This window comes from Desmodus rotundus, chromosome 3 (assembly GCF_022682495.2).
Source record: "Desmodus rotundus isolate HL8 chromosome 3, HLdesRot8A.1, whole genome shotgun sequence".
Lineage (NCBI taxonomy): Eukaryota > Metazoa > Chordata > Mammalia > Chiroptera > Phyllostomidae > Desmodus > Desmodus rotundus.
In genome coordinates this window covers 56395353-56409003 of record NC_071389.1, presented here as the reverse complement: position 1 = coordinate 56409003, position 13651 = coordinate 56395353, and the positions used below count along the sequence as shown (strand labels likewise).

General features: G+C 35.5%; 1 protein-coding gene across 1 annotated transcript in view; it reads left to right on the top strand.

Moving 5' to 3' along the window:
* The window catches only part of ADGRL4 (adhesion G protein-coupled receptor L4), a 111791-nt gene that overhangs the window by 79494 nt on the left and 18646 nt on the right, over window positions 1-13651 (top strand). Inside the window, exons 11-13 of the mRNA XM_024565496.4 lie at window positions 493-696; window positions 3044-3264; window positions 3394-3460. Coding sequence (XP_024421264.3) covers window positions 493-696; window positions 3044-3264; window positions 3394-3460 — 492 coding nt within the window. The remainder of the gene's footprint in view (window positions 1-492; window positions 697-3043; window positions 3265-3393; window positions 3461-13651) is intronic.

Sequence of the window (13651 nt, the reverse complement as noted above, 5' to 3'; positions counted from 1 at the left end):
AAATGTAAACATTCATCTGGTTAGAATAAAACCAATCTTTCTCACTTCAAAAACCTCTCACCTATACTATATATTCAACATTTCTAATACATTTGTTAATGTGTTTTAGATGAATTGCTGCATAGAAATAAGATTTGGTCTTACCATTGATGAATCTGTTTTAATTAACCATTTTCACATTATAATAATGAATTACTATTCTAATACCATGAAACTGATGATGATAACGGTATTAAACTATATACTAATATATATACTGTGCCTAGAAAAAAATCACTAATTACAGAACTGTTAAAGTGTTACATGATTTATATCACATTTCTCTGAATATTGAGCATTTTCAAAAATCATCTACATGCACATTTGTATTTTTACATTTTATGGACATTTTGATTAATGTTTCACCAAAAACGAAAGTTCATTATATGTTGTAGTTCTTTTGACAAGTTACTGAGTTATTCTCTGAAATGCTTTATTATTATTTTCCCTTAGGGTATTAAAGATTATAATATTCTTACAAGAATCACTCAACTAGGAATAATTATTTCACTGATTTGCTTGGCCATATGCATTTTTACCTTCTGGTTCTTCAGTGAAATTCAAAGCACCAGGACAACGATTCACAAAAACCTCTGCTGTAACTTATTCCTTGCTGAACTTGTTTTTCTTGTTGGGATCAATACAAATTCTAATAAGGTATGTAAATCTCCCTTGCTCTCTTATTTTTATGTTCTAAATTCATACTTTCTGAAGTGCAAATATCATAGAAACATGAATTGTAATTAAGGCTTTAATGGAGCAAACTCAATGTCTTTTCTTATTGTGATATTGCTAACATATCTGAGCAGTGTGCTTATCAATTCCATTAACCAAAATGTCCCTCATTATGAAATATTGGGACACATGGAAACTTTGCAACAAAATGAAAAAATAATTTTTTGTTTTCATTTGATTTAAATGGACATTAAGCAAAGGAAGGGGGAGAGAGGAGTGGAAATAAAGTTTCCCTTAACACAAGGAAGGAACATGAAAACAGCTAGGGTTCCTTCCGTAGGATAAAACATGAAAAATTGACTCTACTTAATAACTACACTTTAATAACTACCATTTTTAGCATTATTGATCAAGGACTTTACCAAATAGTTTTCCATATTGTGTTTAATCTAGGTCCTGCTAGAAGCAGACACTAAAATGGACTTACACATGTAATACTTGTATTAGATGAAATGACTATGAAAAAAAGTGAGAAGAGAGACCTGGAGAGTCATCAGTCCATGACCCAGGTCTGACCACGAGTGAAGGAGGGAAGAAGGAAAGGACAAGTGATGGAAGCGTTTTACCCCACAGGGCAGTTCTAAAGAAAGTTCAGCAAAATTGTCAAGGAGTTCTGGGAGATCTTAAGCCAGAGTCACATGACAAAGGAGTCCTCTGTCTCTCAGAGGACAGGAACATCTTACAAAGCCTGTCAGGCTGCTCTCGCATATCTATGAGTCTATCTCTATTTTGCTTATTAGTTCAGTTTGTTATTAGATTCCACATATGAGTGAAATCATATGGTACTTGTCTTTCTCTGACTGGCTCATTTCACTTAGCATAATGTTCTCCAGGTCAGTGGTGTTAGGGAGAGGTTAGGGGGTGAAGGGATCAATCGGGAAAGAAAAAGGATTCTTGCGCATGGACAACAGTGTGGTGATTGTAGGGGGAGAAGAGGTGGGTGAGCAGTAGCGGAAGAGGATATAAAGGGATGAATGATAATAGGAAAAAATACAATAAGAAAATTTTAAAGAAAGAAAGAAAGCCTGCTGTGCTGGGTCATTGGCTGGTCAGCTGGGAGAAACAAACAACACAGCAATGGCTTTCCTAGTGCAGCAGCTGGAGCCCTAGGCCGACTGCCCTTCTAGCACTGGAGACGGCAGAAGTGCGGGTCATGGCACAAAACAATAATCGCCTCCACATCTCCGCTGTTATTGTAAAGCTTTCAAGGACGAAAACTAACCATCAGCTCTCAAGGTTTTCTTCTGAAATAGATACCACAAAGCTTCTATTTTAAATAGTATACATTAGACAAACACCTCTCAATTTTATACATCTACCACTATCCTTAATGCCTATTTCCTCCTTCAGTCTTTTTCCACCATCATTCTCACCACAGAACTATTCCTTATAAAGTGTTCACTTTAAATTCTATTTCACCTAGCAAATTCCTCCCATTCTCAAGCCATATTTCAAATCTTGAGTCCTCCTAAATTGGTTCCCAAATCGTACTAACCAATGATCTCTGTTCCTAACCTTATGTAGTACTTTCCACCATATTTTATCTATTGTAATCTCACTATGCTTGAGTTGTACAGTTTAATAAATGCAATAGGCATGTAAGTGTGCATTATGTTATCTCTCAGGAATAGATGACATTAGTTCTATTAATACAGAAGTGTATAACTACTTTTTTTTCTGTTATTTCTTATAAGCCTAACTCCAATTATAAATATAAAGTAAATACTAATGAATAATATTTAACTGAAATCATCTCAAATTTACCTGGTAATCTTATAACATAAAGTCATTCTTCAATGGATATTTTTTAAAATATATCATTTGTCTGTTTTATGTTTGACACCTAATCAGGATATTATGTTTTATCTACATAGTATTAGCAATAACTTTTACTGAGTATGAACAAAACTGAGTGAGTCATCTCCAAAACAGAAATTAACTTAAATCATAATATCTTCACTGAGATCATGGTTTATATGTAAATCCATAATTTGTCATTTTACCATAAAATGAATGTATAAAACAAAATTCTCTGGACAAGAACAGTTACATAGTTCTATCACAGAATTGGCAAATGTTTTACATTGATGAATCACAGTTCTTTCAAATCAGCGGAAAATGGTAGATCCTAAAAAACTGACACTTGACAGGAATATTTTAATGTGACCAAGTATCATATGAAGTGGCATGATTTATAGAGAAAGTCAAGATTTTATGTTGTGATAATGTTAAAGCAAACATTTTTTGTGTGTCTTTCTTTGACTTCTAGCTCTTCTGTTCAATCACTGCCGGTCTGCTGCATTACTTCTTTTTAGCTGCCTTTGCGTGGATGTGCATTGAAGGCATCCACCTCTATCTCATTGTTGTGGGAGTCATCTACAACAAGGGGTTTTTGCACAAGAACTTTTATATCTTCGGCTATCTCAGCCCGGCTGTGGTGGTTGGATTTTCAGCATCATTGGGATATAGATATTATGGCACCACCAAAGTGTAAGTTAAGATGATCTTAAAGTATTTGAAATGCAATTTTGAACATGGTTTGTACATCACTGAAAATGTTGTTTTGTTAAAGTACATACAAGAACATTTATAGATTTTTATTTATTATTTACTTTTCAGATGTTGGCTTAGCACAGAAAACAACTTTATTTGGAGTTTTATAGGACCAGCATGTCTAATCATTCTTGTACGTATATTTAAAATTGTTGCTAGAATTTGAAAAAGTTATAAAGGGTGTTTAAAATTCTCAGCCATTAGGCATTATTCTGAGGGGGAAAATGAGCACTTTACAGTATATTATTTGTTAATATTTCAATATATTCTACCACTATTGAGAAAAATATAAATGCATCTTTTGAAGTTTTTTCCTTGTGTTTATCCTAGAGAGGGGGGAAGAGAGGGAAAAAGAGAGAGAGAATCATTGATGTGAGAGAGAAATATCTATCTGTTGCCTCGGGCACCCATCCCAACCAGGGACCAAACCCACAACCCAGGCATGTGTCCTGACTGAGAATTGAACTGGCAACCTTTCGGTTTGTGGGATGACACCCAACCAACTGAGCCACACTGGCCAGAGAAAAACCATATATATACATTTTAAATTCCAAACTATTATAGTTCATTTACCACTCCTATGACAGGATGTATCTCTGCATAATATGAAAAAACATTTTCTACTCATCAGTAGTATCTCAGCATACTGCAATACCTAGAGTGTTCCAAACTTTTATAACCTGGCATTTCAGGTGTTTTTGTTATTTAATATTTTATTGATGATCAGTGACCTTGGAAGATTAGACTGTCTTCTTTGCAGTTTTACCGTCCTGTGTGCCCTGTTATCATGAAAGTGATTTACATTATATCGTGGCATCTGAGACAAGAACTCACTCTTTCTCATGAGCAGACAACTCATACAGTCTTATTTCATCTAGGAAGAGGACCTTTTAATTCTTATTGAATGTGGTTTCAAATCTACAATTATGGCAGACGCTAATGTTCCATTCTAAATAAAGACGTGTTAATATGTCTTAGGAGCATTTTGAGGGCTGTGAGTTTTCAAAGCCATTCTGAATATAAAAGTCTGTCAATGAATCTGTGAGGTCTGACAAGGCTCTAGAATGAATAACTTATCAGTGGAGGAGATGTGACAATATTTTGGACCACTTTGTCCCATATGTTTTGATCATAAGCTGGGTATCTTCTTGTTAATGTTTTTTCTGTCACTCCTTTCCAATTTTTTATGGTTATGGGGAAGCTACGTAAAGGAGGAAGAGCTGAAATGCAAAGCAAAGAATTTTCATCAGGACTTACGTTTCAATGATGTGGGTGAAATAAACTACATTCAAGGCTATGCTTTTCATTGCCACATAAAATTGTTATAATTTTCACAACAAATCTAGTAACACAAGAAAACTATTGATTAGCTGTTAGCTAAAATTATCTCAAGGTTAGTTTATTACAGTTCCAAAATGTTCAACCTACATGAGAATAGACTGAAAAGTGACCCATTCACATATTTTCATGTGTTTCCCTGTATGAGTATTTTGTGTGAAGACACTTTGTACATATACTAATTTTACTGAATGACTTTCTATAGAATGGACTGACCCTGATATCATTTCATAGAACTGAAAGTTGTGTGGATCAGTGATTTTTATAGTTTAGAGGAAAAGTAGATAGCTAGAAATTATGCTGAAAACAGGAAAAATAGGAGTGTATTTATGTGACGTAAAAAAGGGAAAGTGTCCCCTGAATTTTTTTTAACTTTTGCTTATGTAAAGGAAAAATAACTTTGCACTGTTTTATAGTAAGGTCCACTGGCTTTAGATGGGCTTATCTAAAAACAAGTCTTGCTAACTTTCTTAGAAGTCTAAATGAACAATTTCACATTGTCCTAGTCTGGAATTGAACCAATTTATCTTTCGTACAGTTTCAGTGTGATAATTATTCCTTTTAACCAGATAAAGTCAGGCTACTTAAGAAATGTAGGAGACCTCTCACTTTTACTCTAAAATTGTTTAGCATTTTTAGTCTTTAAAAACTGCAGAAATTTCTTAAATAATTATTGAATTGAAATGAATTTATTTACTGTAGTCATTCCTGAATTTCTGTGCTAATGCTGGCTTCTTTTTATTCTCATTTTTCTTTTACTTTTTCATATTATTATTGTTGGTAGTAGTAGTAGTACTTCTATTATACTGCTTTATAAGACAAAGTTAGGTGAAATTTTTCTCATTGTCCCAAAATAGTATCTAGTTCAAAGATTAAATAAAAGAAATATTGAGTACCAAACATCTGAAAAAGAGCCACCAACAGGTTTGGCCTAACACTCCACATGGGTCTTACGAAGAGACAGTAGGACCATCTACAACCCAGTCAGAAAACTGGAAAGGGGGAGCCAGGGGCTAGTGGCTCAGAGTTAGGAGTGCTTGGCCTTTGGGAGAGTACAGTGCTGTCTGTGGAATGCTTGTCTCTGCCTGTAAGGAAAAAGTTAGGTGCTCCCCTTTCTCCTAAAGATGAGTTGTGGAGGAGCACTCTAAAGGGCTGTAGAAAATAGAATCAGAAACAGTAGAGTAAAACTATCATTCCGATCCCACACTGAATGCTAGTGTGACTGTGGAATTTTCATGATGAACATGGTTTGCATGAGAGCTTGACATATGTCTCTTGACATTGGACCAAATGCGAATATCAAGACTAGACCTGCATTTGTTTGGAGTTTCTTGCAAGTTGAATGTTTACTGGAATTTCTCTTCACAGCAGGGAAGGATAGGATTATTATATAGCCTGCCTCGAAATAAAATGATGGGGGAACACACAAAGCTATTAGCTATTCTACAAGCACAGAAAATTTAGAGAAGTGGAGGGAAGGTTGCCAGGTCAAGTGAAATTATGCACAACTAAGAGAATTGGCTGAATAGAGGTAAGGTTAATTGTTGACATGGCCACCCTTCCCTGAAGATTAGAAGCGGCCAAGGTGAAGAGGAAAAACTATAAACATCAAGACAACCATATATGCTATCTAAGTGGAAGTCATCACATAAACCAAGATTACCAGTAGGAATAAGAACCAGACTAATCCAGAGTGATGCCATGAAGCTTCCTCCATCACCAAGAGGTGGCCAGACCCTTCAAGCTCCCAAAAGCAGAGGAGTTGAGCTTTGTCAATGGAGAAATAATATCCCAAAACCAACCATGCTGTCTCCACACCCATCCACACAGTTCTACTGAATTGGAAATCATCATTCTGTGATTAAGCCCTCTTAGTAAGTTTCCATGTTAATTGGGAGGTGTGGATATGATGGCAAAACAAAACAAAAAATAAACAAACAAAAATATTTAAATTATCTCATATCCACTATAGCATTAATGAGGAGAAAGCAAGAGAAAACAAATGACAAAGAACAATATATAATAAAATAGAAGTGATACTGATGAAATGTGGGAGAGATCAATATGGGAAATGATAATCATTCAACAAATCTTCCTTCAGATGGAGGAACTTCTTTGTGGATGGGGCAAGAAGCAGATTCTGCTTCACATGCGGTGGATTCTAGATGTGGACTTAAGGTTGGCAGCAACCTGCCTGTAGGCTTGCTTAGATTTCCTTTTAAAAGAAAACAAAGGGCAAAAACAAAACAGTAGCCACTGTAAATAAGGCAGTACCAAAAATAACAAAATTATTATATGTGTTATTAAAATATTTAAAATTCATTTTTATAGATTCATCTGGACTAGATGTCATTATTTATCAAAGTTTTGCTTCCATAAATATACCCTACTTTAATAGTCAAACCATTGTTATCCTTGGCTAAAATTACAGCATCAATAATAATAGAATTTTAAATAATTTTTGATTTCTTGAGTATAACTGCTTTAATCACTAGCAACATTATCCCACTTTATAGTTAACACAAAATAGGATTTGACTCAAAATGTTAAGGCACTGACGCAAGATTGTAAGTCTACAGATAATGTTGATATTAGAACTTAAAACTCTCTGCCTTACTCTAAAGCCCACCTCTTCATTTTACCTTGCTTCTTTTGCAGTTGCCTTATAACCTGGCTTTCTGCTGTAATTCTCTCCCATTTCATTTCTATCCATAATAAACTCAACTCAGACAATAGGAACCATTAATAACAATAAAAAGAATGTGCCCTGGCTGGTGTGGCTCAGTGGATTGAGTGCCAGCCTGCAAACCAAAGGGTCACTGGTTTGATTCCCAGTCAGGGCACAGGCCTGGGTTGTGGGCCAGGTCCCCAGTGGGGGACACAGAAGAGGCAACCATAAATTGATGTTTGTCTCCGCCTCTTTCTCCCTCCCTTCCCCTCTGTCTAAAAATAAATAAATAAAATCTTTAAAAAAAAAGTATAACAAGAATGTTAATGTTAAGTCTTAGCATATTTCTGACACTAATCTAAACATTCTCCATGTGTTAGCACTTTTAATTTAATCATCTAGACAATTCATCTGTGTGTACATGTGTATGGGAGTGTGCAATCTATTTTATTTTGAATTTGGAGAACTCAAGATATAGAGTGATTACACATCTTACCCAACAGTTAGTTAGTACCTGAGCTGGACTCACATTCATAAAATTGAATCTATGCTCTGCCTTCTTAATCCCAATGGTGATAATTCCTTTGTCTCTACACCAAATGCCATAGGCTGGTATATAAAATTCTCAGTAATCCAGTTGAACCTTACCTATTCCAGCCTTTTTTCACACTACATATCTCTACAAAATAACTCCTTTAAGAACTTTATCCTCATAAGAATACTTACCGTTTCTTGGCCTTTTCTTGGGCTTTTTCAATCAATAATCCTACCACCTTGTGCAAAATTCTATCATTAATTAATACACAACTCACTAAAAAACCTTTCCAGGTTTGTAACTAAGCTTCTACAGGGTAAGGACTAGGTTCTGTAAATAATATTTGCTTGTTTTTATGAATGGAGCCCTGGGACTTGTCTGCTTTGGGATTATAATGTAAAATTCCTTCAAAACAATATGGAAATGAGTAAAAACTGAATTAGTTCAGCACTGATAGCTTTTTCTACCCTTGGTTATGTTGTTTCAAAGGAACATTCAAGCTTTTAATTTACCCTGATAAGTATGAATGAGTAGGAATTTGAGTACCAACACTTTGCATTGATCCAAGTGAAAGAACTTCCTCAGGCGTTGACTCATTAACAATCAGGATCTCTCAGAATTCTGCAGCAGAAACCAGTGACCCCACGGATCCCATCTACGAATCACTACATTTGGAATGTTCAGGTTGTAACTGTACATGAAAAGGCCTAGCCACGCTTTTCAGAGATTGAACTGTACGAGGAAAGGCTTCTAAATCTTTGTAAAGCAAGCTGCAAACTGAAGATAACTTCCAAAATATGTTTTTTCTTTGATATTCTTAATCTTTAATGCTGAATTCTTTCAACTAAAACTATGCAAGTGATTAGGTTCAAGTACAAAAATGTAAAAAAGATTGTGAAAATAATTTAACTTTTAAGTAGAAATTGAAGTTTTCCATAGACACATTTGTTATTGAAGGAGGTTCCTTGATTAAAACAAGTACTAATTAAGCTATATCCAAATAAGGCATTTTCATTTTTTAAAAAAGTGAGACTTCGTTTAAATTTAAACTACAACTCTTATAATTGAGTGTTTCTATATTGCTACTCTTACCCACTTCCTTTCAGGTCTGCCCAGAATTCCAGTCGGTTTTCTTGTAGTTTTCTCCTTGAGTTGTTCTTTCCATGACTACAATCTCTTAATTCCCTTTCACCAGGAAATACCTGGTAAGACCTACTCAAAATTAATTCCTCACATAACCCTTAAAAGATGGACCATGTCTATATGTGTTTATTATTTTGTTTTCTTATTACATTTTTTAATTTCACAAATTTTCCAAGATTGAAAGAAATGAAAATATTACAAGATATGTAAAGTGAAAGAGTGAACATTTCACCCATAATCATATTCTCCGTGACTAACTACTCTGTCTCCTAGTGGCTACTCTAACCCTCCCAGACACACACACATACATATTTAAGAATTTTGTTTATAAATTCAAACAACCTGAATTGCTTAAAATCTGTGATATCTCATGTTCATTCTTCCTTGTTAGAATATACAATTCTACCATTTGTATGGTTGCTAATTATGACTGTGCTCTAATTTATTTAACTACTTCCTTATTCATGAACATCTAATTTGTTTTCAATATTTTCTTATTACACATAATACTAAATAGAGAATTCCTGTTCCAATAGAGTTATTTATATATATATAAATAAAGAGTTATTTATATACACATAAATAACTCTGTGTGTGTGTGTGTGTGTGTGTGTATATATCCATAATGTAAAATTGTTAGGAAATGCTTCTTAAAAGTAAAAATGTAAGTAGAGGCAGATTTTTAAATTTACAAATTGCCTCCAAAACATTTACTTCAATTGATACTTTCACTAAGGATATATGTGAATGTCTTTTTTCTGACATTTTTGCCAACACTAAATATTATCTACTGGGGTATCAAAATAGCGAAATTAGAATATATAAACCCAAAGGCAGGATTATGATAGACCAGAGTTCTGCAACAGTGGCACCATTGACCAAATTTCCAAACCAAATTTTTGTTGCGGTAGCTGTCCTGTGCATTAGAGGGCGTTTAGCAGTATCTCTGGCTTCTACTCACCAGAGGCCAGTAGCACCACTACCATCACCTACGTGTGACAACCAAAAATGCCTCCAGAACAACCAAATGTTCTACGGGGAGCAATATCCCCCTGTTCTACTCACTGGGAACCACCAGTTTAGACTCTGATATTAAGTCTTATATAAAATTTCATGTTGTAGCTTGCTTTACATGGAAAAAATATTTTTAAAAGAATTAAAATTATGGTTTGGGCAGCCTCTTTTAGATGACCCCATTGAAGCTATATTGGAAAGACTACCCATTGTAAATTTTAAATGTTGTGGATAACAGCATCAACATTTTAATTACAGGTTTTAATTTAATGTTATCATATTTGTTAAATACAACCTCTGTGGTTCAAGGTACTTTAATATTCTCACCTTTCCTCCGTATTATGTATTAATAAGCATTTCAGTACCTGTAAGATTTAGCTACTTTCTTCATATTATTCTGACCTTCTCAAAACAATAGGTAGCTAGCAATTTAAAAACAAATAGTAAAGTTTAAACACATCTTTATATAAATAATACATTGGTAGTTTTCAATGTATTTCTATACATGAAAATTATACTCCTACTGGATATACCTTCACAAATAATTTCCTTGGGAATCATACTAAAAAAATCATAAAAATCAAATAACTGCATAGAAATTAGAGATCTGAAAAAAATTCCTTGGGTTTCTCAAACCTAAGTAGAAATAACTGGCCAAGGTGAAGTTTATCACTGATATTTTCTTTCAAATGTAGCTTTAGAGTGAGGGATGTTACATAATGAAACAGGAACTATGGATGTTGGTAGAGCAAGATAGTCATTAAAATTGTTCTTCACTTTGCTTTTGTATAAGTCTTCTAATCTTTACAAAACCCTTTCACACCTCAGTTAATCCTCACAAACTTCATTAGTATATCAAACCAAAAATAGTAATAGCATTTAGCAAGAGATAATGTTTTACAAGACTTTCACTAGATCTAGTGACTGTAATCTTGACTTACATATTTATGTATACCATCGGGTATTCTGCTATCTATAGCTTTTTGAAGAACTGTACCAGTTATTTGAGATGGAGTGGTTACATACTTAAGCAAATTATGTGTGCTCTTCTGTAGCTAACAGATAAAGCCTTCAAGCTTCTACTCCTTAAAAATTTATAAAAATCATTAAACTTGGTCAAGAGCACAGTATCCATTCAATAATTCTTATACTTCTGATCATCCTCGGAATATAACAGTGTCCTTGCCCAAGCTGATCTGCAAGAAGAGTCCTTCTTTGAATCAGAATTTATTAGCATTTGCAAAGCTCCTGTTCTACATCCATGAAAATATTTAATCTTTCCTATAAGTAGGTATCATACCCCTCCATCCCCTTCAGTATTCTTTGCAAAATACAAGCAACTAATTTTGAGAGAATGGACTATCTGTGTGGCTCTGTCTTGATTTCTGTTTCTCATATGAAAATGTTGTGTCTAGTTTCGGGGCTTCCCAGAAAAGAAGATTTAAAATTCCTTCTGATGAAAAAAACTATGCCTCTTGATGGTATCAGATCAAAAAGAAAGCCCAAGTTGCTTTATATTAGGGCACAGCCTTTAGTCATTAGAGCTTAATTCACACTCATTTATGTAGAAGCCACCATTTTGTCTTTATTTTAAGTAAGTGGAAATTAAGGCTTAACATGCTTAAGCCATTTACTCAGCAACACCCAGCTATATTAACAGGTGGAGGCAAGCTCAATGCTTTTCAAATTCACATCTGGACTGTTCACTATCACATAGCCTTTCGTCTGTCCCCGCGCAGATTGAAGTGAGTAGGTTTCTGTTAGGTCCGTGAAAAACTTGTTCCTATCTCATGAGTGCCACAGTCAGTTCAGGATGAGTTTTGAGAGACCTAGCAACTGCAGGCCTTCTAAAACACCATTTATAAACTTTCAGTTCTTCATATTACTTAGTGAATATGTCAGAATAAATTATGTTCCACTTGTTGAAAATGAAGGAAATCGTGTCTACTCTCAATTTTTCTTCCCTCATTTTGTAATGCTTTATCTAAATGTTTGTCATGAGTATCCACGACTAACCAAAACACCCTACCTAAAATCCTGACTATATAGATCAATATATGTAATACCCATATTGGATGTTTACTGTCTCATAATTGTTATCTGTGGGGGAGCTTTGCCCACTGAGCTCCCCCATCTGCTGCTGATGAATATAAGTCTACCAAGACATGATCTGCTTGGGGAGGAAAGGTAGTCAATTTCTCAAAGGAGAAGGGTCAAGAGTCTTTTCCTCAATGGGCTTTTATTGGGTTCAATTTGCACAACAATACAGGTAAAGCTCATCAATCATTGTCAGGCAGTAAGGATCAAAGAATAGATAACAAAGAACTCCGAGGGCTTATTCTGAGTCAGGGTAAATTAGCTAAAGGGCTATAAGACTTTGGGAAACAAACTCATTTTAGGCTTGGACCCTTATCATTTATATTGAAGGTATTAGCAAAGCAGTTTTAACAGGATTTTATGCATTCTTTCTTAGGCCTGATTGCCCCAGGGAATCCACCCTTTCCAGCACAGGACTGCACCACCCTCTGTCATTGTTTCAAGCTTAAGTCAAGCAGGGGAAGTAAGGCGCCAGGAGATTAGGAGACTTCTTGTAGACAGAATGAGGACTCAGGCTATGTCAAAGCCCGGGGGCAAGGGTCCATCACCCCCTTTTTCTATAGCCCCCCAAGTCCTTCCCTGTGGGCCTCTTTGTGACCATACCTGTCTTAGGTCATCCATCCCTTGAGGAATCTTACCCATCATTGGCTAACTGGTCAGGCTCAGGGCCAAGCAGGGTAAAGTAAAGTGGGCAGAGGTGGCGCCCCTGCCAGTGAGATAAGCTTTGTCCCCTTAGTGGCAATGGTTCCAAGGTCTCTGACTCAGCCTTAGCCATGGGGGGTTACAGTTTCTGAAACCAGTCAGGGCAGTTCCCAACAGATATCTATCATTAAGTAATTTCCAATGCTCTGTATGACATCTAATTGCTCAAATTCCTTTTTTTTCATTTTTTATCATTGAAAAAAAAAAGCTAAAAGGTACATTAAAAGCTTCATCCATTTAAATTGTCCATAATCTTATACTTCTAATTAACAGATTTATTAACAGATCCTTGTGGAGAGGGTCGGGTAGCAGAGGTGAGATATTGCTGATTATCTTTCACATTTCGACACATGTGAAAGTTAGAGTGATCACTGCACATTTAACTGTCACACAGTAACCACGGAGATGTGGCAGAATCTGGAAGTGGAGCTTACCAAACCTATCTGAGCTTATCTTAATATGATGTAAACCAGAGGTGTCAAACTCATTTTCACCAGTCGTCACATCTGCTTTGAGGTTGCCTTCAAAGGGCCAAATGTAATTTTAGGACTGTATAAATGTAACTACTCCTTAACTGTTAATCGAGAGCTTGGCCCTGCTGCCAGGTGGAAACAAGGTGCCAGGCAGCTAATACAAGGTGGAAGGTGGATTCAGCCCATAGGACTTGTGTTTGCCACCTGTGATGTAAACAAATGAAAAAAAAAAAACCCTCAGATGAACGCTAACCTAAACAGAACAGTAGGCAACAGACTTGAGAAACACTGACTCTGGCCAAACAGGGGTAAAGCAGTGCACACTCTACCTCGGAGGCACCTCTCATCTCACAA